This window comes from Lycium ferocissimum, chromosome 8, assembly GCF_029784015.1.
Source record: "Lycium ferocissimum isolate CSIRO_LF1 chromosome 8, AGI_CSIRO_Lferr_CH_V1, whole genome shotgun sequence".
In the NCBI taxonomy this organism is placed as follows: Eukaryota; Viridiplantae; Streptophyta; class Magnoliopsida; order Solanales; family Solanaceae; genus Lycium; species Lycium ferocissimum.
The window spans coordinates 27,484,172-27,505,804 of NC_081349.1; the positions used below are offsets into that span (position 1 = coordinate 27,484,172).

At 31.3% G+C, this 21,633-nt stretch overlaps 2 protein-coding genes and 2 non-coding genes across 4 annotated transcripts; 2 read left to right on the forward strand and 2 right to left on the reverse strand.

Moving 5' to 3' along the window:
• The first annotated feature begins 3,505 nt into the window (after positions 1-3,505).
• LOC132066780 (putative defensin-like protein 298) lies at positions 3,506-5,139 on the forward strand. The gene is made up of 3 exons (XM_059459989.1): positions 3,506-3,735; positions 4,390-4,527; positions 4,863-5,139. The coding sequence occupies exons 1-3, from the start codon at positions 3,678-3,680 to the stop codon at positions 4,970-4,972; spliced, it is 306 nt and encodes a 101-aa protein (XP_059315972.1). The 5' UTR covers positions 3,506-3,677; the 3' UTR covers positions 4,973-5,139.
• Positions 5,140-14,433: 9,294 nt separating this feature from the next.
• LOC132069081 (small nucleolar RNA R160) lies at positions 14,434-14,513 on the reverse strand. The gene has a single exon (XR_009417649.1). It is a non-coding gene; the product is annotated as a small nucleolar RNA R160 (small nucleolar RNA).
• Positions 14,514-14,697: 184 nt separating this feature from the next.
• Positions 14,698-14,773, reverse strand: LOC132069082 (small nucleolar RNA R160). The gene has a single exon (XR_009417650.1). It is a non-coding gene; the product is annotated as a small nucleolar RNA R160 (small nucleolar RNA).
• Positions 14,774-16,484: 1,711 nt separating this feature from the next.
• On the forward strand, positions 16,485-18,455 carry LOC132066212 (uncharacterized). The gene is made up of 4 exons (XM_059459567.1): positions 16,485-16,545; positions 17,244-17,272; positions 17,981-18,092; positions 18,328-18,455. The coding sequence occupies exons 1-4, from the start codon at positions 16,485-16,487 to the stop codon at positions 18,453-18,455; spliced, it is 330 nt and encodes a 109-aa protein (XP_059315550.1).
• The last annotated feature ends 3,178 nt before the right edge of the window (positions 18,456-21,633 follow it).

Sequence of the window (21,633 nt, forward strand, 5' to 3'; positions counted from 1 at the left end):
TGTACTAGTCTCGATAAGTGATGGGTTTTACTCAAACAACATGGTGGATCTAGTCTATATAATAATATGTGTTGTCGCTCCTAATGCTTTTCGATAACACCATATATGTGGAGGTTAAAAAAATTAAATTATATACATGCATAATTAATTACATCATCACTGTCTCAATCATTTGTGAACTCACATCACATGTGATATATATGGGTTTTTAGCATGATGCACCTTTTACTTGTTACATGTCGGTAATTTATTACAGCTAAATCCTCTTAGAATTATATATGCTAACAAGTTTTGTAATTCTCAGATGTGGTGGCAAGTGATAAAAAGTGTAAGACTATATCAGAATGTCAAGATTTGAAATGTGCATTTGGGTTTCCAACTTGTCATGAAGGAGTATGCCAATGTCCTGAAGGTCTCTCCTCCCCCCTCTCTCTTATTCATCACTTGTCGACACAAAATTAAATAATAACATTAGCAACTCTTAATGGTTTGAAGGAACTTTCTGGCGAGAATCTAAATTTGTTAGACTTTTGTCAACATGACCAAAAATTATCGTGAAAGACTATTCCAATCTCAGGGCTAGAACCTGAAACAATATACAATATATGAATGAATTTTTTTTAATTTTTTTAAATTGCATTTCATGAGATTGGAAAAAAGATGGATCGAATCTCTCTGCAAGGTAATGTATGCACCTATTACTTGTTATATCTTATATGTTAGTGATTTATTATAACTAAATCCTCTCAGAATTATGCCCTCTTAAGATGCTAACGAGTTTTGCAATTCTCAGGTGCGTTGGCAGACAAAATCAACTGTAAGACTGGATCAGACTGTAGTGCTTTGAAATGCGTTCAAGAGCCAATTTGTTTTGATGGTGCATGCGTATGTATGGATTAACTCAAGCCAATATTTCACTGATCATAAAGAGTATTAACCTTGTAAGAGACATCGTAGTTATTAAATATATAGAGTGTCTCACTAGCTGATGAATTTTACATTTAATTCGATGGTGTGTACTTGAAGAAATAAATGGCAATAAAATGCATTACTTGGTTGCATCATGATCAGAAAATTTTATTTCTTTTCTATTTTAGATCTTAAGCGTTTTTTATGAATATTATTACTATAATTTTTTTGAGGGACCAATATTCAGGGTTGGGGAAATTGAGAGTATGAAATTTGGACCTAAATAATGCAAGGTTATTGCTGTAACATTGAATTATTGTTGTATATTGTCTTCAAAACAGAACTTCTTGTGTATTCTTAGGGATTATTAATTCACTTACTATATTTGAGGTATTGAGTTATTTTCTCCTATTATAAAACGATATTACCTTGTTGAAATAGTGGAACTACGAATTCCAACAACCTTTGAATGCCAAGACCGAAGCAAATCACACGACTATGTTTCTTTTCTAAAATAATGCAAAAAAAGAGGAGAGAAAGAGGATGTCTAAAATCGATTTTCAAGTTTGAGGCAAGCCCTCAATATACATAGCCAACGAATAAGTGGACCTATATAGTCTTCGAAAAAATGGTGGTACCTTTATGAGAAAAGGCAGGTGCCTTTTCAAAAAAAGACACAAATAAAATTAAAAAAGAAAAAAGAATTTCTTTTTTAAAATATTATTCGATCAATCACTCATCTGAACTTGAACCGAACGACGGTATGAGAGCTTACCTTCTTCCCGACTCTTTAAGCTAGTGTAAAAGTGTTTTCTATATGTACCCAACAAATTCTTCTCTTTTCTCCTACATCCCTTCATTTCCTATGCACAATTTGTCTTGAAGGTCATGAATTTTAATCACATTAAAAAGGTCCAACAATTATCACGCAATTCACATTCTCATATGATTAGTGAGATCTATTTAAAATTTTGTATTTATTATCGTTTTCAACGAAATTCCCGTCCAGAGCCAATCAATCAATATTATATGAATCATCCTAATTAATCATTGTGAGATCTTTTGACGGATCTCCATCAAAAAGTTACATAAATATTTTATATTAGCATTTACTGACATATATATGTATATATATTTTTTTGTTTTCATTCGGTGTACGATATTTAATTTTGGGGCTTGAAAATTTGAATTCGTCTAGAAAGGTCTTATATTAGGATAAAACGCTCTCTATCAAAGATTTTGAGTGATTTGCACATATAGGATATTTAGGCGTTTAAGCACAATAGTATACAAAATGTAGTCATTATAAAGTCTTGCTTAGAAGGAGATTTTCTCGATATTTTTTATACTTTCTTTTACATTAGTTTTCTCATATGTATGTCAAGTTGTATATTATGCTTCTTTTAGTAGAAGTGTCATCCTTTATCTCGTTAGAAAACAATGCAAAAATTAATAATCGTTTTGCCAGAATCTTGAGCAAAATTATGACGAGTCGCTAAAATTTCTTATTTGAGAGTTATAATAATCGTTAGATTTTGGTCACAAATCCTAACAAATCGCCAAGATCTTTTCAGCCACAATACTTAACAGCCATTATAGTGCTTGCGAAATCAACTGCAAGATAAAATTTGTAAAGTGCCTGGGAAACATTTATTATTTTAAAGTAATTCCAATATAGGAGTAAAATAAATTTAATTGAAAAAGGAGCATGTCGATGTTGATGTTCCAAGTTGGCAAAACAATTCACTGTGGCTTTTTGTGGAAAAACATGAAGCCTACAGCAATAAACTCAATTAAAGAACAATTAATTATGGTTTTTTATTGTCTATGACGAGAAACTAGGCACAATCTATGATTTGGTGTAAGAGCAATACTCTCTTCATTTTGTTATACTAAAAACAGAATTTTCATTTTATTTGTCTATTATAGCAAATCAAGAAGGAATTACTATTTTCTTTCAATAGGAGTACTATTTTTACTATTTGATAACTACATAATAAAGCAAGACAGTGAAACATTTCCATAACAACATTGTTTGTCTCGATTTATTTTGACCGCTATAGCGAAATGTTGGCTTAAGGTACATACCTAATAGTATAACAAAACATGAAAGATCGGTTCCACAAAAAAAAAACATGATTGATATAGTGAAAAATATTGTTATAAAGGATGTTTGTTATAGAAAAATCTGACCATAATCAAATTAAATTTTCAAAGCACAATTAATATGAGCATTTTGTTAAACAAACGCTTAATAAACTATTCTCTTAAGGGAAATGCTAGTCAATAGAAAACAAGTAAAAAGGGACGGAGGGAGTAATACTATTTCCTAAAAAATGTTACCACTTTATTCGGTTACACCAATTCCGAACAAATAGAGAGAGAATTGATCTTTTTTATTATATATTGTAAATCTTATTTGATACCAAATGTTAATATTCAAGATAGTGGTATTAAATGTTACAAGATCCTTACACCATGAGAGTCATATAAAGATCCCAAATCTTAATTGCATTATACGAGGTTGGGAAGAAATGTAGTAGCAAATCTCTATACGATACGTCTTTATTTTATTAACTTTCCATAATCAAATAATTTGTGACCAAAGTTAATTTCAAGATTTGGTTATGGAAACAATTCCAATTGGGTATAACTTGTACTAATTAACTTTCTCTATAGAAGGAAAAGAGTTTTTAATGAACTAGCTATTATACAATGTGGTAAACATCAGAAGAACTCTAAATTCAAGAATAATTCTTTTATACAATATGGCCAAGACTTTGATGACTCTGTTTTTGATAGTCTCCTTCTTGATTATTTCACAAGGTCAGTCTATCTTCCTCTCTTTGTCCCTTTTTATATGTTTGTACAATCACTTATATACACAAAATTCGAGTAAAGTTTAATATTAAGATGAGATTTGAGTAAAAAAGGTTTTAAGAAGTTTCTTTTCAAAGTGATGGTCTTTACTCTAATAATATGGTGGATCTAGTTTACAATAACATGTATGATCGGTTGTCGCACCTAATATTTTTCAATCACACAATATATGTGGAGGTGAAAAAAAAATCAGATTGTATGTATACATAATGAATTATATCGCTAATGACCCCAACAACAATAGATTTAACGTGAAGCACTTTTTTATCACTCGTGAATTCACATCACATCTGATATACACTCACTCAGTCTCAATTTATGTGATATAGTTCGGATTTCGAAAGTCAAACAAGAAGATTTTTTATCGCGATTTATTCGTATGTTCTTTAAATATTTTAAATTGTTAATTATTGTGACTTATAATACTTTTTATGTAGTTTCTAAATGTAAATTATTTTTCAAGAAAAAACTTAAAGATTGTAAGTGCGAATTCACAATAAAAAATAAAAAATTTGACTCTCAAAATCAGAATTGTTTCACATAAATTGAGACGGAGAAAATATAACATATCGATAATTTATGTAACTTTGTTATTTTCAGATATGGTGATAGTAGAAGCATGTTGTAAGAGTAGAGAAGAATGTGATGGTATGGCATGCAATGCAGGGTTTGGAACTTGTGTTAGTGGGTTTTGCGTATGCTTAGCAGATCTCAAGACAGATTCCACCATTCATAAAGGTCCCTCCTTTCCTCTTTTTTTTTTTGGAAAAGTTTACGTATATGTCAATTCTGTCAAATAATTTACCAACATGGCCGAAATATATACAAGATATACACTATCCGTAACTTATACACTATCAGTGTATATGTTGTGTAGGTATTTATGTTCTGTGATTTGCGTAAAAAGAGTTTAACTGAGCCAAACAAATTCTAGGTTTGCCTAGTCATTTTCAATCACTCGTGAACTCTCATCGCATGTGATACATACATACTATTTGGTTGTTTTTTGTAATGAGGTCCATCAAAATTAATTTGTGTCTATACTATATGCTGATGAATTTTGTGATCTTTAGGAAGAATGATGGAAGAATGCAAAGATTGTCAAACTAGAGATGATTGTGGTGAAATGAAATGTGAAATCGGGATTGCAACTTGTATTGACGGGAATTGTCTATGTTTATGATTAATTCGATGTTGTTTAATATTGAAGAATTAGTTAAATGCAATAAAATTGCATTACTTGGTTGTAAGGTGACCCGACAAATTTTCTTTTTCCATTTTTAGAAGATCTAAGTTTTTAGTTTTGAAGGGGCCAATTCTTAATTATATAATGTTGCAATGAGAAGTGCTTTTTCATTATATTCCTTTTCTTTAATTTAGTTCCTTTTTTTTTTTTTAATTTTCCTTCATTCGAGCCGAGGTCTTTCGGCAAGAGCCTCTCTGCCCCACAAAGGTAGAGATAAAGTCTGCGTACATCCTATCATTTCCAGACCGACAAATTTCCCTTTTAGGATTACGCTGGGTATGTCGTTGTTGCAATGAGAAGGGCTCTCTTTTTTCATGATTTTCCCTCTGAATGATAACCCTTCTCATGCTCTCTATGTTACTCTTACAAAATCACTTAGACACAACCTGCAAACATACGTTATTACCTTAGTAAAGTTTAATAAGCTCTGATTTGATTAAAATTTCTTTCAAGCGACACCATTTACTCAAAAAATGGTGGATCTAGATCCAACTGCTTTAGCTTTAATCATATGATATTGTATACGGGTAAAACCGAGGACACGAGTACGCTCGGTTTCCGTTGTTATGATTACGCTCGGGTGAAGCTCGACCACCTCACCGGATCGAGGAGCTCGAGGCCGGGCCGACTAATAACGGAAGGATGATCGACCGCCATTAACTTGAAGACCGAAATATCCGCCATCACCCGATATTCCGTCAATCCCGCGACGCAGTTTGTCACGCATTTACTTGCTTTATTTAGAATTGTATTAGGTTTGAAATTCCTCTACTATATAAAGGGAGGCCCCCATTCATGAAAGGGGGTTGGCAATACAGAAGAGAGAAAGGATTCACATCAATAATCATAAAAGAATATAGTATCTGTTCCCATCTGTTCTTGAATTTTACTTCGTTTGCGTTTCTTGATAGCTCGTAACAAAAGGATACCGACCTCGGTTCTCTAGCCCGAGGTCACGAATTTGGTTAGATCGATTACTTGTTCGTTCCATTGTATATCGCCTTTGTTCAAATCTTTAATTGAATTTAGGTGTATCTTAGGCACCTCATATAAATTTAAGATTTTCAAGGTGAAACGGATATTACTTTGGAATCATTCGTGAACTCATATCACCTGTGATAGGCATGGTTGTTTTAGCATGAAGCACGTTTTACTTGCCATAACAATCGTAATTTATATAACTAGGTCTTCCAAAAATCAATGTATGTGCATTCCACTTAACGAATTTGTGATCTTCAGATGTGATGACGTATAAGAATGGTATAAATTGTCAAATGGCTTTTTAATCATGTTAATCTAATACCTCGAGGGAGAGTAAATTGTAAGGGATAATCATAGTATAAAACAACGTTATTTGACAACAGAAATTGGCAACAAAATAAGCTGGTCCTTATAAAGCAAAAAAAGTTTCGTTTCTACTTTCCTCCAATTCTCATCGATGCCTGATTTTCATGGTTAATTAGGAGATGTATTGAAAAATAACGTAAAACTACAATTTTACAAATATTTAGTGATAAAAAAAATCTAATTCTGGCACGTTTATTGGACAGCACACAAACTAATTTATAGCCTGTTTGGCCAAGCTTATTTTTCCCCCAAAAATACTTATTTTTTCAATAAGTACTTATTTGAAAAAAAGTGAAGTGTTTGACGAGAAGACTTTTGAGAGAAAATAAGTCTTGGGGAGTAAAGAAAAGCTTTTTTGAAGTTAAAAAAAAAATAGCTTTTGCCCAAAAACACTTTTTTGAAAAGTACATTTGAGAAAAATACAAATAAAAGCACTTTTTAAAAGCTTAGTCAAACACTAATTGTTGCTCAAAAGTGCTTTCTTAATTAATTAGCCAAACACAAATTATTTTTCGCTAAAAGTGCTTTTTTTAAAAGTACTTTTTAAAATAAATTAATTTTAGAAGTTTGGCCAAATAGGCTATTAATGCTAGACCTTAAGAAGTAACCTCCACTTTCAATGGAGTTTTTTTTCCAGTGAGGGAGTGCTTTAGCTTTTACTTATGTAAAATTTTCTCAAATAGCTACCTTTTAGCTGCTTCTAACAAGCTATAACTACAAGTTCATTATTTACAATTAGTACCTAGTTTTTCCTATATTTAGGTCCTTGACGCGTCGCATAAATATAGCCAAAATACAGACTAAATACACGGAACTGTTGAGCAAATAATGCCTCTATTTAAGAAAAAAAATCTTTTTCAAACTAAACAGAAATCTGTTTTTAATGTTCCATAAATCACGCAAATCTCATTCGCTTCCATATCTAATCACATATCTCATTCAACATCTAATCATTCACATAAAATTTGAATTCAAAAACTCTCTTCATATTTTTTCCCAAAATATAACTAAAAAAAAAAAATCTCTTTTTAATGTTTCATAAATCACGCAAAGCTTGATTTGTTCATCAACTGAATTGCATAGTGACAAGTTGAGATTGTCTCCTGATGCTATGACCATCGGTTTTGTGTTCGTTATTAAAAATATTCAATGAAATTACATTATTAAAAATCAAAATGTTCGTTACAAAAAATATTAGTTATTGAGTGCAATAAGGCGATATTGAATATTATTTAGTAACTTTAATAAGATGGGAAAACTTGACTCCATAAAAAAACTTTAATCCCGAAGGGTGGCTTTTGATTCACTGTATTTTATCTATATTATGATTGTATTTTTGAGTGTATTCTAATTGATCCGTAAGATTTGAATCTTATTGAATATATTTACAATTTATTTCACTTGTATTGTGTATGTATTTGAGGAGTATTAAAATTTTTCTTTAATTTTTGAAGTATATTATACAGAAAAATGAATTTTATGGTTCAATAATGAATTCAAGTGTACCATGAATATATAGAGAAAATGCATAGAACTCTTCTTGGTTCATCAATAAAATATAGTGAAAACATGTAGGAAATACAAACTTGATATTGAAATGCACTTTGTAATTTTTTAGTAGTAACTATACAAGAAAAATATAAATGTAATAAAAACGTAATTAAAATCTACGATTAGACTATACAACAAGCGGGATCATTACCAAAATACATAAAACTTCTTTTAAAATCTTCATAAAAATAATGTCGCAACAGTGATGTTATACATCAAAAAAGTTGGAGAAAAAAAATAAATTAAAACATAAATTGTTCGTCTACAAATCTACTCCCGAACATCTACTAAAATCACTGCATCATAATCAACGGTAGCCTTGACAGGGTATTGGTGGTTGCTCGTAATCAATAAATGCATTCAGGGTTGCCTTGTCGATTTGCGTCGTATCTCATACGGAGAAACTTTGCATCAATTTCAATTTGAAATGCGTCAAGATATCTTTTGAAACTTTACATTAACAAAACATGAAAAAATAACAAAATAACAAATTAACCACAATAAATAACAACACTTTCAGATATACTGAAAATATACTATAAATATAATGCAAATATATCAATGTCAAATGCACTGTGGTTGTCACTACAACAGTGTATGACTGTGCCGTAAAAATACACTTCAAATACACTGAATATATACTATAAAATATACTTTGATAAAAAGTAAACACAAATTCAAAATCGCATAAATTTACAAGTAACAAATTAGGTAGAAAAAATATATAACACACAATTAAAAACACAAACTAATTGAAATAATAAAAAATACGACAAAAATATACTTAAAATGTACGCAAAATACAGATCTGGTGAATTGAAAAAACAGAATTAACTGAAGTTCAAAACACAAACTAATTGAAATAATAAAAAATACGACAAAAATATACTTAAAATGTATGCAAAATATAGATCTGGTGAATTGAAAAAACGGGAATTAACTGAAGTTCATCGAAAAATACGATAAAAATATACTTAAAATGCAAGTAAAATACATATCTGGTGAAGTGAAAATAGGGTCATTAATAAGAAAAAATACCTCTTGGAGAACATGAACATTTTTACTCTTGTCCAATAACAAAAACTTCAGATCTGTATTCAAAAATTTCGGTGGCCGGCGGCGGAGGGCATCTAGGAACAGTCATGAAGCTCACTGTCAGGAGCAAAAGGAATTCCATAACAAACTCTGAAAACACCTACATAAATCAATTAACTAATGGTGGAATACGTTTTAGCCAAAAATAGAAAATCAGAAAACTTAGCATGAAACTAATTTACGGGAGGGATGGAAAATCCATAATGAACTTTGTGAGCACCAACATAAATCACTTAACTAATCACCGAAACCGTAAAACGACTCCGGATGGAAGTGATTAGTGAAGATCCATAACATACCTTACAACACCAAAGAAAAAATACCTCTTGGAGAACATGAACATTTACTCTTGTCCAATAACAAAAACTTCAAATCTTTATTCAAAATCCCTCAAAAAAAAAAAAAAAAAAACTGTAAACTTCCACTGAATACAGGAAAAGATGAAATCTGTGGCTTAGTAAAGCCCAAAAAGAAACAAAGATGATGAGGGAGAGCACAAAAATAATAGAGAATCTTACATATTTTAGGAAATAGAGTTGAATTTTGGCGTAAAAAGGTTGAAATTAATCGAGAAGTTAATACAGAGTAAAAAAAAAGGAAGTGAAAGAAATCGGAACCGATTTGAAAAGCACGAAATTAGGGAGATGGGAGTTAGAAACGTATATTTAGGAAAAGGGAGAGAGAGAAAAGTGTGCGGCTAAAAAATAGGGGTGTGGGGAGTGGTAAGTTAATTGATAGAAAAGTGGGTAGTTATAAGTTGTAAAAATATAATATTATAGCTACTAAACTTAATTACTAAAAAGTATAGTTATGTTCCATAAATATGTAACATAGTAAGCTATGCCAAGTAAAATTTACTTTACTTATTGCAAAGTGCAAACATGCAACGTTATACATCTCCAGCCACCATAAACAGAAAACTTTTTTTTTTTTTTTTGCGGATTTCCCTTCAAACCACTAATCTTTAATTTTTGCCCCTCAAATTGTTTGTCTTTAATTTTTGTTCTTCATTTAAATAAGTTGACAATCTAAGGTTCTGAATTTGAACTCCCGCTCAATCAAAATCGAATTGCAAAGTAAGACTTTCACGAAATCTCTGACTTAAAGCCTAACATTTGCCCAAAATTAAATCTATTCGGGCAAAAATTTACCTTAAGGCTGTGGTACATTCACGGCGAACGGTCGCGAAACTGCCTTCTTTTGGGGTGGTCTTTAAATTTTACCCCTCATATTTGAAATCTTTAAATTTTGCCCTTCGGCTAAAACTCATGGGTTCCAGGTTCGAACCCCTCACTCAGTCAAAAATTTAAAAAAAATTCGCAAGACAGAGTTTAAATTTCGCTATACCCCCACCGCCATACACTTATTAAGGAATTACAAAAGTTATGCCGAACCCAGCATACTTATGCCAAGTCTGCCCATAAGGCATGAGTATGCCGGATCCGGCATAACTTTGGTAATTCCTTAATAAGTGTATGCCGGGTCCGACATACACGCGACCCAAACCTTGTCTTGCATTTTTTTTTTTTTTTAATTTATGCTTAAGCGAGAGTTCGAACCCAGAACCTCATGATTTCTGCGTGAACGCTCAGAGTTGCAACGCGAAGGGCAAAAATTAAAGACCAGCAGTATGAGAGCATAATTTAAAGACCATAAATATGAGAGGCAAAATTTAAAGACCACCCTAAAAGAAGGGCAATCCACGCAAAAAAATGTTCACAGCTTGGTGAAAAACCAAAACCAAACCGAATAAATGATTTTAAAAACTGATAATATTCTATTCGATTTTGGCTCTATTAAAAATAACCAAACCGAGCTGATAAATTACAATATTAGTTTTTCATAAATAATTATAAATATTTTATACCTTTTAATCATTAATTTAATTTTAATCTACTTATTTTATATGATTGTTTAAGACCCATGTCTTAAAGAATATGACCAAACCCAACTCTGTAAGTCTTAACTCTTTAAGTGTAACACTGAACAACAGAAGCTCACATATCTGTGGGCCATGAGGAAAAAAGAGAGCTTCACCAGAAATTTGAGGAATGTAAAGAAAGAATAGTTGAATTGACACTACTAGCCATAAATCAAAAAATCAAACCAAACCCACAATAATCAAATCAATAATTTTTATTTTATTTGGATCAATTTAGTTTAGACATTTAAAAATCAACTAAATTGATTTAATTTTAATTTTAAACAATTACCGAACCATGAACACCCCTACTTAAGGTTTGACCTATGGCCGAACAGACCTAATTTTAGACAAAAGTTAGACTTTAAGCGAAAGACAAAAACTAAAAACCACCCCTAAATAAGGGCAATCGTGCAAAGTGCCCGAATAAAAGAACGGAAAAGGGTCAAATATACCCCTGTACTATCGAAAAAGAGCTAAATATACCCTTCGTTATACTTTGGGTCTAAATATACCCTTAACGTTATACTTTAGGCACAAATATACCCCTCCACTGTTAAAGTTGACTAATGTGGGGCCTAATCCGACGTGGCATTAATATTTTAATAAAAATAATACCACGTGATATGCCACGTCACAAAAAAAAACCCAATTTTACCCCCACCCTCTTCTTCCATATCATCTTTCACCATTAGAACCACTGCTGCACCAGCATCATGCCCACCACTGATTTCTCCGGTACAGCAATATTCTTAACTACGAAAACGGAAAGCTTCAAGTCACAAAGCACTTGGTTAACACAGAGAAACAAATCAACCACATCTTTATCAATTAGAAGGGGAAAAATGCAAAAATATCGGTGAAAAAAGCTAGACAAACTAAATAATTCCTATTGAAATCACCAAAGAAGTAAAATTGACAGCAATCAAAAGGGAATTTTAAGAACAAGCAATAAATTCTACTGATTTTTTTTTTTTTTTTAAAATTCAAGAACTCTATACAAAGACTAATATGGAATTATGGATGAAATAATTAAGAGGATATATCTTGAAATACCAAATCACGTGGAAAAGAACAGATTTTGAAAATAAGAAACAGGAACATTGATGGTTCTAGCAAGACACCTATCATGATGATGACCAAAAAGAAGAAAAAGCGAGGGAAATGGTGGAAAAAAGAAAAATGTTGAAGAATATATTCAAATTTAACAACATCTATAATTTGGGTATTGAAGATTGAAGGATTTTAGAGATGGGTTTTGAATCTTTTCGTGAGAATTTTGGTTTGGAAATTGGATTTGGGGGTTTTAGGTTTTCAAAAGTTGAATCTTCCTATTGAAACCACCAAATAAAGTAAGGTGGTGGGCATAATGGTGGTGTGGCAGTGGTGCCTATGGTAAAGATGACATGGAAGGGAAGGGTGTGTAAAATTGGATTTGTTTAATGACGTGACATATCACATGATATTATTTTTATTAAAATATTAATGCCACGTGAGATTAAACCCCACATTAGTCAACTTTAACAATGGAGGGTATATTTGTGTCCAAAGTATAACGTTAGGGGTATATTTAGACTTAAAGTATAACGAAGGGTATATTTGACCCTTTTTCAATAGTACAGGGGTATATTTGGCCCTTTTCCGATAAAAGAAACCTTATTTTATGGTATTTAGATGACATTCTTCTTTTCCAGTAGTTTGTTTTGAGAAAGATTGAGATCATGAGAAGCATAAGTCCCGAATGGATTAACAAAAATGTACAAAAGCTTCATTTGTCTGTCATTCTACAAGTCTATCTTCCTTTTTAAGTATGGCATCGTCTTTCCCTTTGGTTTGATCCACTAATTCAGATATTAATTTGAATATCATATTTCAACCCAAGACAATTTCAAGATGTCTCAACAATTACCTGATAAACTAAGTTGTTACACATTTCCAGCCCACCAAACAAAACCAATGGTGTCTTTGTCACTGCCACGGCCACCTAAGGCTAAAGTTGCATTAAAGAGCGTTTTTCAATAGACTGATCTTGAGCCGTCATTCAAGCATGAATACCTTCATTTAAGAGCATATTCCGGTATAGAAAGCCTCAAATTCAAAATCATGGCATGTGATTTTCCTATATTAATGATCATCAAATGAAACACCTTTCACTTGTTACATGTTAGCAATTTAAGTAAACTGGTCTACCAATATTTGTTATGGAAAACTCTGTAAGAACTAAGGAACAGGTTTATAGCCTCAAAACTTACAACTTATGTATTTCTTATTCTTAAAAACATCCTTAGCCACTGACCAAAACATGAGAAGTCAAGCGACAATAGATAAATAAGAAAAACTTAATGTAGCACCATGCTCGTAAAGTCTGAGGGTAAGTATAAGACGACAGACTATGAATTTTGGTGCCAAATCCTTCACATTAGTCTAGTTAACTAATAAAAATGAGATTAATGTATTTCTTATTCTCAACACACATCTTTGCCACTGATGTAACATTGAAGAGTGGCAACAAATATAAGAAACTTTAATGTAGCACCATGCTCGTAAAGTCTGAAGATAGTATAAAACAACAGACCATGTATTTTGGTGCTCAACAAATTGTGCATACATCACTTTATCCGGAATTTTATTCCAAAAAACTGTTTGGACATAGAATTGTTACAACTTTCCGGAATTTGAAAAACTCCAAAAACCAAATCACTCACAAAAATTCAAAAACAACTCCAATACACGTCCAAACAAAACTCCAATTTCCAAATACCTTTTTCAACTTGAAAACAAATAAGCACTAAGTAGTTTTTTTCTAAGTTGCGCAGACTCTTCACTTCCGTTGCCGCACCCGTGTCGATATTTTATAAGAGTCCGAGCAACATAGGTTGTTTTCCAAATTTCACAATTCCAACTACCCATGAAACCATCTAATGCCTCCCACTAGCTCCACTAATCAGATCAACAACAACATGCCCAATATAATCCCACCAGGTGGGGTCTGGGGAGGGTATAGTGTATGCAGACCTTACGCCTACCTTTTGACGGGACTAGTCAGATCAAAAACATTCACAAAAGACCCTAAACATAGTTTAACTAGTGCTTCCCTTAAGTTTAACCCCTTTTTACAAATAACAAATATATACTAACCAGCAGCCTAACTACAAAGAATCATCTAAAAGTTATCTTAATGGCTTAAGACATAATTTAAGTTCTTCTACTATCTTTACAGTAATAACAAACTATATAACTAACTTGAGAATAAATGTCATTTTGATATAAAAAAGAATAACATTGGGCCTTGAAGGAATAAGGGGTGGCTTGTATATGAACTTTGTTGGGGTTATTATTTGAGTTCTATGGGTCTACTTTACTTCCCTATATATAAATATAATCCAATAAACTTCACAGAAAAGATTTATTTTTATAATGAAAGGTAAAATGAAAAAGGAAAATGCTCTACTTGGTTTAATGCAGTCAAAATAAATCAAAGCAATGCAATCAGAGAACTTTGAAGGCATATGATATGTATATTCAACATAATATTTCAGCTAAACAGTTCCTCATCATTTTGCTTTGCAACTTTTTCTAAAATAAAAAATACAAGTCTTTCTAATAATAACCAGCCCCTACATTCCAATTTAACTATTTGATTTTAGTGGTCAAAAATCACAAAACTTGACCAAAAATGTTACATAATGAACTAAATATTTGTAATGAAATTAACTAATGGTAGCACTCAAGGAAAAAGATTGACCATTTTAATCAGAGAACTTTGAAGGCTAATATATGATATTCAACATATAATTCAGCTTATATATTCTCATCATTTTACTTGTCAAAAAAAATTAAAAACTTCAAAAAGATTCTAAAAAGCAAAAGTTTTTTACTTTTTATTTTGGCAAAGTAGAGCTGAATAAATGTCTAAAATATTCAACCAAAAATTTTGCCAAAAAAATTAAGTTTAGCACCAGAAAAAACCCTTTATCTCGTGTTTTCTTTGCAATAACAACTTTATATTACAAAGGGCTATTTGGTGCACAATATGTACATAACATACCATTTCCATATAACAAACTAAATTTCAAGATTCAAATAAAATAAAAAGATATCTAGCTAAAAAAAGAAACAACAACTTACTACAAAAACAAAGCAATATATGCTCCTTGGGTACATTGATTTAACTGATAAAAATCAATTTTGCAAAACTAGCCACAATTTTTTGCAAGTCTTTTGACTTTGTTATTAGTGAAAGGCATGGCTGCGCTCTTTTGGGGTAGGATTATTATTATGGTCATTTATAGGGAAAGATTAGGGTTTGGGTTTGGTTTATAAAAGGGAAAATGGACGAAATTGCCCCCCTCAAGTTTAGAAAATTACAAAAAGTTACCCGTCATTTGCAGATTGTTTCAAATATGTCCTTGAGGTTAATAAAATGTGTCATCCTTATCCTATTGAGAAAGACAAATATAGCCTGCTACTTATGTAAGGACAATTTGCACGATTGCCCTTATTCGGGGTGGTCTTTAATTTTTGTCCTTGTTTTAATATTGAGATTCTATTAGAATTAAGAACAAAAAAAAAAAAAAAGGCAAAGTTAGTTCGTTGTAAAATTAAATTTATTCGGGCAAAATTTAGGCCTTAAGGCAATTTTTCTAGAATTCCAGCAGAGTAACAGGCAAATCTCTGCCTTATAAGGCAGATTTTTCGTGAAGCCTTGCCTTGCAATTTTTTTTTTCTTTTTGAAAGCGGGGTTCGAACCCAGAACGTCAGAGTATTTTTGACCACTTTTTTAAGTGAATAGCAAAAATTAAAGACCGGCAATTTGAGGGACAAAAATTAAAGACCAACGCCTTTGAAGGGCAATCCGTGCAAAAAAAAAAAAATGCCTATGTAAATTTAAGATTGATTAATACTCCCTCCGTCCCATAATAAGTGTCACCTTAGCAAAAATTTTTTGTCCCATAATAAGTGTCACCTTAGGATACCAATGCATATATTGACTAGTTTTTTCCATCTTTGCCCTTGGACAAAAAATGACAAGTTTCTTTATTCAAGGCCAAAAGTTGGATTCACAATGTCAAATTTTGGGTTTCACGTGAAAATGAAAGTTTTGGACTATGGAAGATAGGATTAGGAAGAGGCAAAAGAAGTAGTAGTACTCTAAATGATGATGGTTGGATTCTCAATGTCAAAAGATGAACTACTTGTGCATGTTCTAATCATCGAGAGGAAAAAAATAATTTTTTTACATAGGAGTAAATTGGTAAACTTTACACTTCATCATTAATTTCTTAATATGTGTGTTTTTTGCTAAGATAACACTTATTATAGGACAGAGGGAGTAACATTTTTAGAATACCTTTTACCAACTAACCAAATATCAAGATTTGTGAAGAAACAATCACTAAATGAAAGTAATAAGATTATACAAATCTCTTAATTAGTAGAAAAATTAGGAGGTTCTTGATGAATTAGATACTATATAATGTTGCAACTTGAAATAAGACGTAAACTAAAGTTAAAAAAGGCTTTCCTTTAGGCAATATGGACAAGGCTTCAAGGACTGTGTTTTTTGTAGTCGCCTTCTTTTTGATCATTTCATGTGGTTAGTGTGTGTATATATATATATATATACACACACACACTAGTCTCTATGAACGTGCCTCGCATGTTAATAATAAAGACGCAAATGTTCAAGCGACCAACATTAATTATGCTATTCCCCTGCTTCTTCCACAAGTGCATATTCGTTTGTGAGTAAAGTGCTAGCAATATTTCATAATGAACCAATTAATTAATACCGTAAAGAATGAATATCATCTATTGCTACTCTGATAATGAAGAGCTTCTCTTGATGTGAGCAGAACTATCTATTTAAATTATGTTGAAAATGGCCCCCATTCCTGCTTTGAGAAGTATATTGAAGGGCTTATCGCTTATCATACCGTCACGCTCCCAAGACTGCTCCACAATGACCAATCTACTTCCGTTAACACTTTAGAAATATCGTTATTGTTCAACATTTTTTTTTTTTTGAGTAATAATTACTTTTAAAATGGTATAACTACATGTCAATATTATGTTCATATGTCAGTATACATATATAGATCATGACCGTAGTTTAGGACCTTTTCTTTTTTATTTATTTTACTTTCTTGATTGAAGGTATCAAAAGTTTTAGTTTCTTTTTAATATATTCTCTACTGCCTCTTATTATTTTAGTTTATCTAAACAAATTATAAAATTACTTTTATTCAAATAATTCTTTCAATCGAAATCAAAATGATATACTTCATCTTTTAGTGGGAAAGACTAATTTAGAGGATGAAGGTGTATTTTGTGGCACATTAATTAGCTCATCATAATTCTTTTTATTGTTCCTTAGTTTTAGTTAGACAGCTAACTTAATATATCTACTAAAATCCTTAAAAAAAACCTTCAATTAATTAAAAGCATAATATGGATCTTATTTTATTTTCCAGCAATATGAAGTTACCGGATTCACAACCTAATATAATAGATAGCAAAGCTAGCTCCGCTATAATAATAGATAGATAGATAGATAGATAGATAGATAGATAGACAAAAGTTAAGTCACTACTCCTACTCGAATTTGATATTTTTAAATATTATAAATATGTACTCACAAATTGAAATCATTTTTCATTGGCTATTCTTACCATGTGTTTGTTGTATTAACTTATAGTAAATTTTTCCTAACCAATTCGAAATTTGGTGGCTACCCGAATTCTATCACAAAAAAAAAAAAAAAAAAAAAAAAAAAAACTTCTTGGCCACGTATTGTTCATTACTAACGTGAATTAGGTTTTTAGGTTTAAGAAGTATGTCCAAAAGAAATAGGATTAGAACTTATTAAGGGTATAAAAGTCGTTTAATATTTGAAGGATATTTTGGTCAACTAACATATATATATATATATATGTCCCTCCGTCTCTCTTTATATTGGAATTTATATCACTAAGTCATCTAAAAATTTATCAATATACAAGATATATACTAACGAGTTTCATAATTGTCAGAAGTGTAAGACTAGAGCAGATTGTCATATGAAATGTGAATTTGGGTTGCCAACTTGTGTTGGTGGGATTTGCGTATGCTTAGCAACCAAGACATACTCCACCAGTCAAATAGGTACGTAACAATAATTCAAGTGGCAAGTCACAAAAATTAGGACAGATGAAGTACATTTATAGTGTTCCACTGCATAAGAGAAATGTGTTTAATTACTTGACAAATTAAATGGTTGTTTTTAGCAGGAAACACCTTTTACTTTGTCATGTGTTGACAATATATATAACTAAATTCTTCAACAAGTAATATGTATCAAGATACTAACGAGTTTTCTGATCTTCATATGTGATGACAGGAGAGACATGTAAGACTAAAGACGATTGTCTTATAAATTGTAAAGGTGGAATTCCATTTTGTGTAGAGGCTAGGGGACTTGTACATGTATTTGATCATGGAGATAGCGGTCCAATTAGTGGCAACTAGTGATTTTGCAAGGTCTTGAATTATATTTAAACGAGCGTTATTGTATAAGATAATGCTTACTTGATGAAATAAATGGCAATAAAGTTTACTGTTGCATTATGATCAGGAAAAAAAAAATTCTTTGTGCTCTATTTTGGATCTAGAGTTATTTATGAATACTTATGATTTTTGGAGGGGGGTAACGGAGAATAATTTTATACTCCTTACCTTTAAAAAGAATGAACGTATCTGCGGCACTACAAGAAAGTATAGAAATGACAACAAAAAATTAAATTCTTTGGCAACAACTTAGTTTTCTTGTTGGCAAATGAACTTTTTTGTTGCCAAAGAATTTAATTTTGTTGTCATAGTATTGATTATTGTTGCCAAAAAATTTAATTTTGTTGTCAACAAAAAAGTTGTTACAACAACAAAAAAAGTTGTTGTTGCATAACAACCGCTGGGAAAAGTCTACAAACAAATTTTTTATTTTTTGTTGCTAAAAGTACTTTTTGCAACAATAATCAATCTATAACAACAAAAAAAAAATTATTGCCAAATATATTTTTTCTTGTAGCGCGGGTTTAAGAAAAAATAAAGGATTTTGAAACTTATAGTATAAAATAATTTATAGATTTTATGTGCTTATAACGTCATCTTAATAAGGGTAAAATGAGAAGTTTAAACTTACATTGTTTTTAAATTTAAAAAGAAATTGTTTTTTTTTTTTTTTAAAATCAGTTCTTTTTTTAATGAAGGGCGTATGTCGTTACATTAACATCACGTTTATCCGCGGTCACTTATCTTTAGTATTATGGTTGTGACATGAGGTAAGGATGATGACCCATTTATCCCACAAGCAAGTTTTGATACTCTGTCAAAATTTGTGAATAATTTTATAAGAAAGATGAAATAAAAATAGTACCAAGTCTTAATCGTCCGTCAACTTGTGAACAATAAAAAAAACACATGCAATTTTTTTCATCTGTCATAACTTGTGTGAAAACTTGTAATCCGCCATAACATTGTATAAAAATTGTCATTTGAAGTAGTCAAAGTAACCTCTTAAATCTCCAGTATAAGTTTTTGCTCAACCCTTTACAATTAAGAGCACATGTCCCGAACTTTAAATAGAGGTAAAGTTGGCCCATTTCGAGAGGTTCACGGAATAAATATTGGCTCATTGTCCCTTGTTTTGGAGCAACCGATAGTAGGAAGGGTATTTTTGAGCTATTTGGCAAATTGGAAGGCATTTTTTGCCAAAAACGTAATAGCGGTGGCATTTTTGAGTCAAAAACTTAACGGCGGATAAAATTGATTTATTTCAAATAGTTTAGGGATATTTTTGGCCATTTGCCCTTAAAAATTGGAAAAATGACTTAATAATACTACTTAAGACTCGATATTGTAAAACATAAGGATATTTTTCCTTATTTACAAAACATACTAACTTAATTACAAAACATAACAGATCTGAAAAAAAATTAAAAGTCCATCCTTCCCTTCCCCTTCTCTAATCTGCCCAGATCTAGAAAAACAAATAACCGACCCTTCCCGTCCACAAATAACCGACCCTTCCCGTCCCCTTCTCTATCACAATCTGCTCATATCTGGGAAAAAAACCACTCGCAGATGCTCTGTTTCATCCGTGCTTTCCGGCAAAGCCCCGCCCCAATTATGAAATCCTTCAACCAATAATCAAGTGTGATATACGGATCATTAGTTTTTTTGCCTTTTGAGAAGATGACTACTAAATTTCTACCGATGGGAAGTACTTATGTTACAAGGTGCACTAGCAGCTTTATATCATTCTCCTTTGATCCTTCAACCAATGACTACTTGATTTTCAGTATAGAATGTCTCAGAACTAACCCAAATCTTCTCTAATATTTTTAAAGCTAGGGTATGGAAATGAAAAACCAAGCCACTTGAGTTAATTGCCCCTCTAGAAATTCAGAAGAAACAAAAATTTCTATTTTGATTTTGGACTATTTGGAAATGTATTAATATTGTATGAAAGTTGTATATAATGTTATTGTAGTTGTATTAAATTTCATCCGAATTTCAAAGCGAGCTACAAAATTGTATTAAATTTGTATAAAATGTTGTTGTAGTTGTATTAAATTTCTAAAAACCTAACATGAACTTATAAAAAAATTATACAGTTATATGCTTTTTTCATACTATTTTTATACACGCATACACGAAAAATGTGAGAATTCTAAGGTTTGAGCAAGATATACATATTTCATAGTATAATTTTCATACACAAAAATTTGAGCGAAATTTATAAGTCTTGAGCGAGATATACATATTTCATACAGTTTTCATACACAAAATTCTGAGCGAAAATTTTAAGCTTTGAGCGAGATATACACATTTTATACAGTTTTTATAAACAAAATTTTCGTATATGTTTTGTAAGAAATATATTAGTATGTTTTGTAAACTGAAAAGTATCGTCATATTTTGTAAATATGTCACACCCCGAATCATGGCCTGAGCGAAACACGGCACTCGGTGCCTTACTGCATGTGACCGAGCGAACCACATGGCTTGCTAAATCATCTTGAGGCATAACATGAGAGGAATATAACATGAAATGATGGAGCTTTTATAAAACATGAGATGTCATAATGATTTAATGAAATACATGTTTAAATCATGAATGCGAACATATCATAAATTGAGCCAAAGATGGCTACATGACTCGAATATCCGATATAACTAAAGTTTTGGGCATTACGGTTTTTCTTGGATTTTATCAAACTTCGGTTTGGCTATTTCGTTCGGTTTTTTTGAACAAACAAAACACCGAACCAAATTAGTTCATGAGGTTTCGGTTTTTTAAAGTTCAAAATTCGATTTTTTTCAATTCAATATAATATTAGAAGCCCATTGACACTAATTCATATTCTCAAAAGCAATAAAACATAAAACTGATAAATTGAAATCAAAATAAAACAAACGGGATACACAAAATAGAAAACTATAATCATGACATAGGATTACTAGGTGCTATATACATACCGTAAGAATAATTAAGAAAACACATAAAGGACATACATTAATCCAAAAGAGACATGCTAGTAACCTTTTTTTGTTAAGGATATTTGATTTTTTTCAATTGAAGTAGAAAATTACGGATAAAAATGCAAAAGAGGACTTATTACAATTGTGTCTTTTTTGTATTAAACTT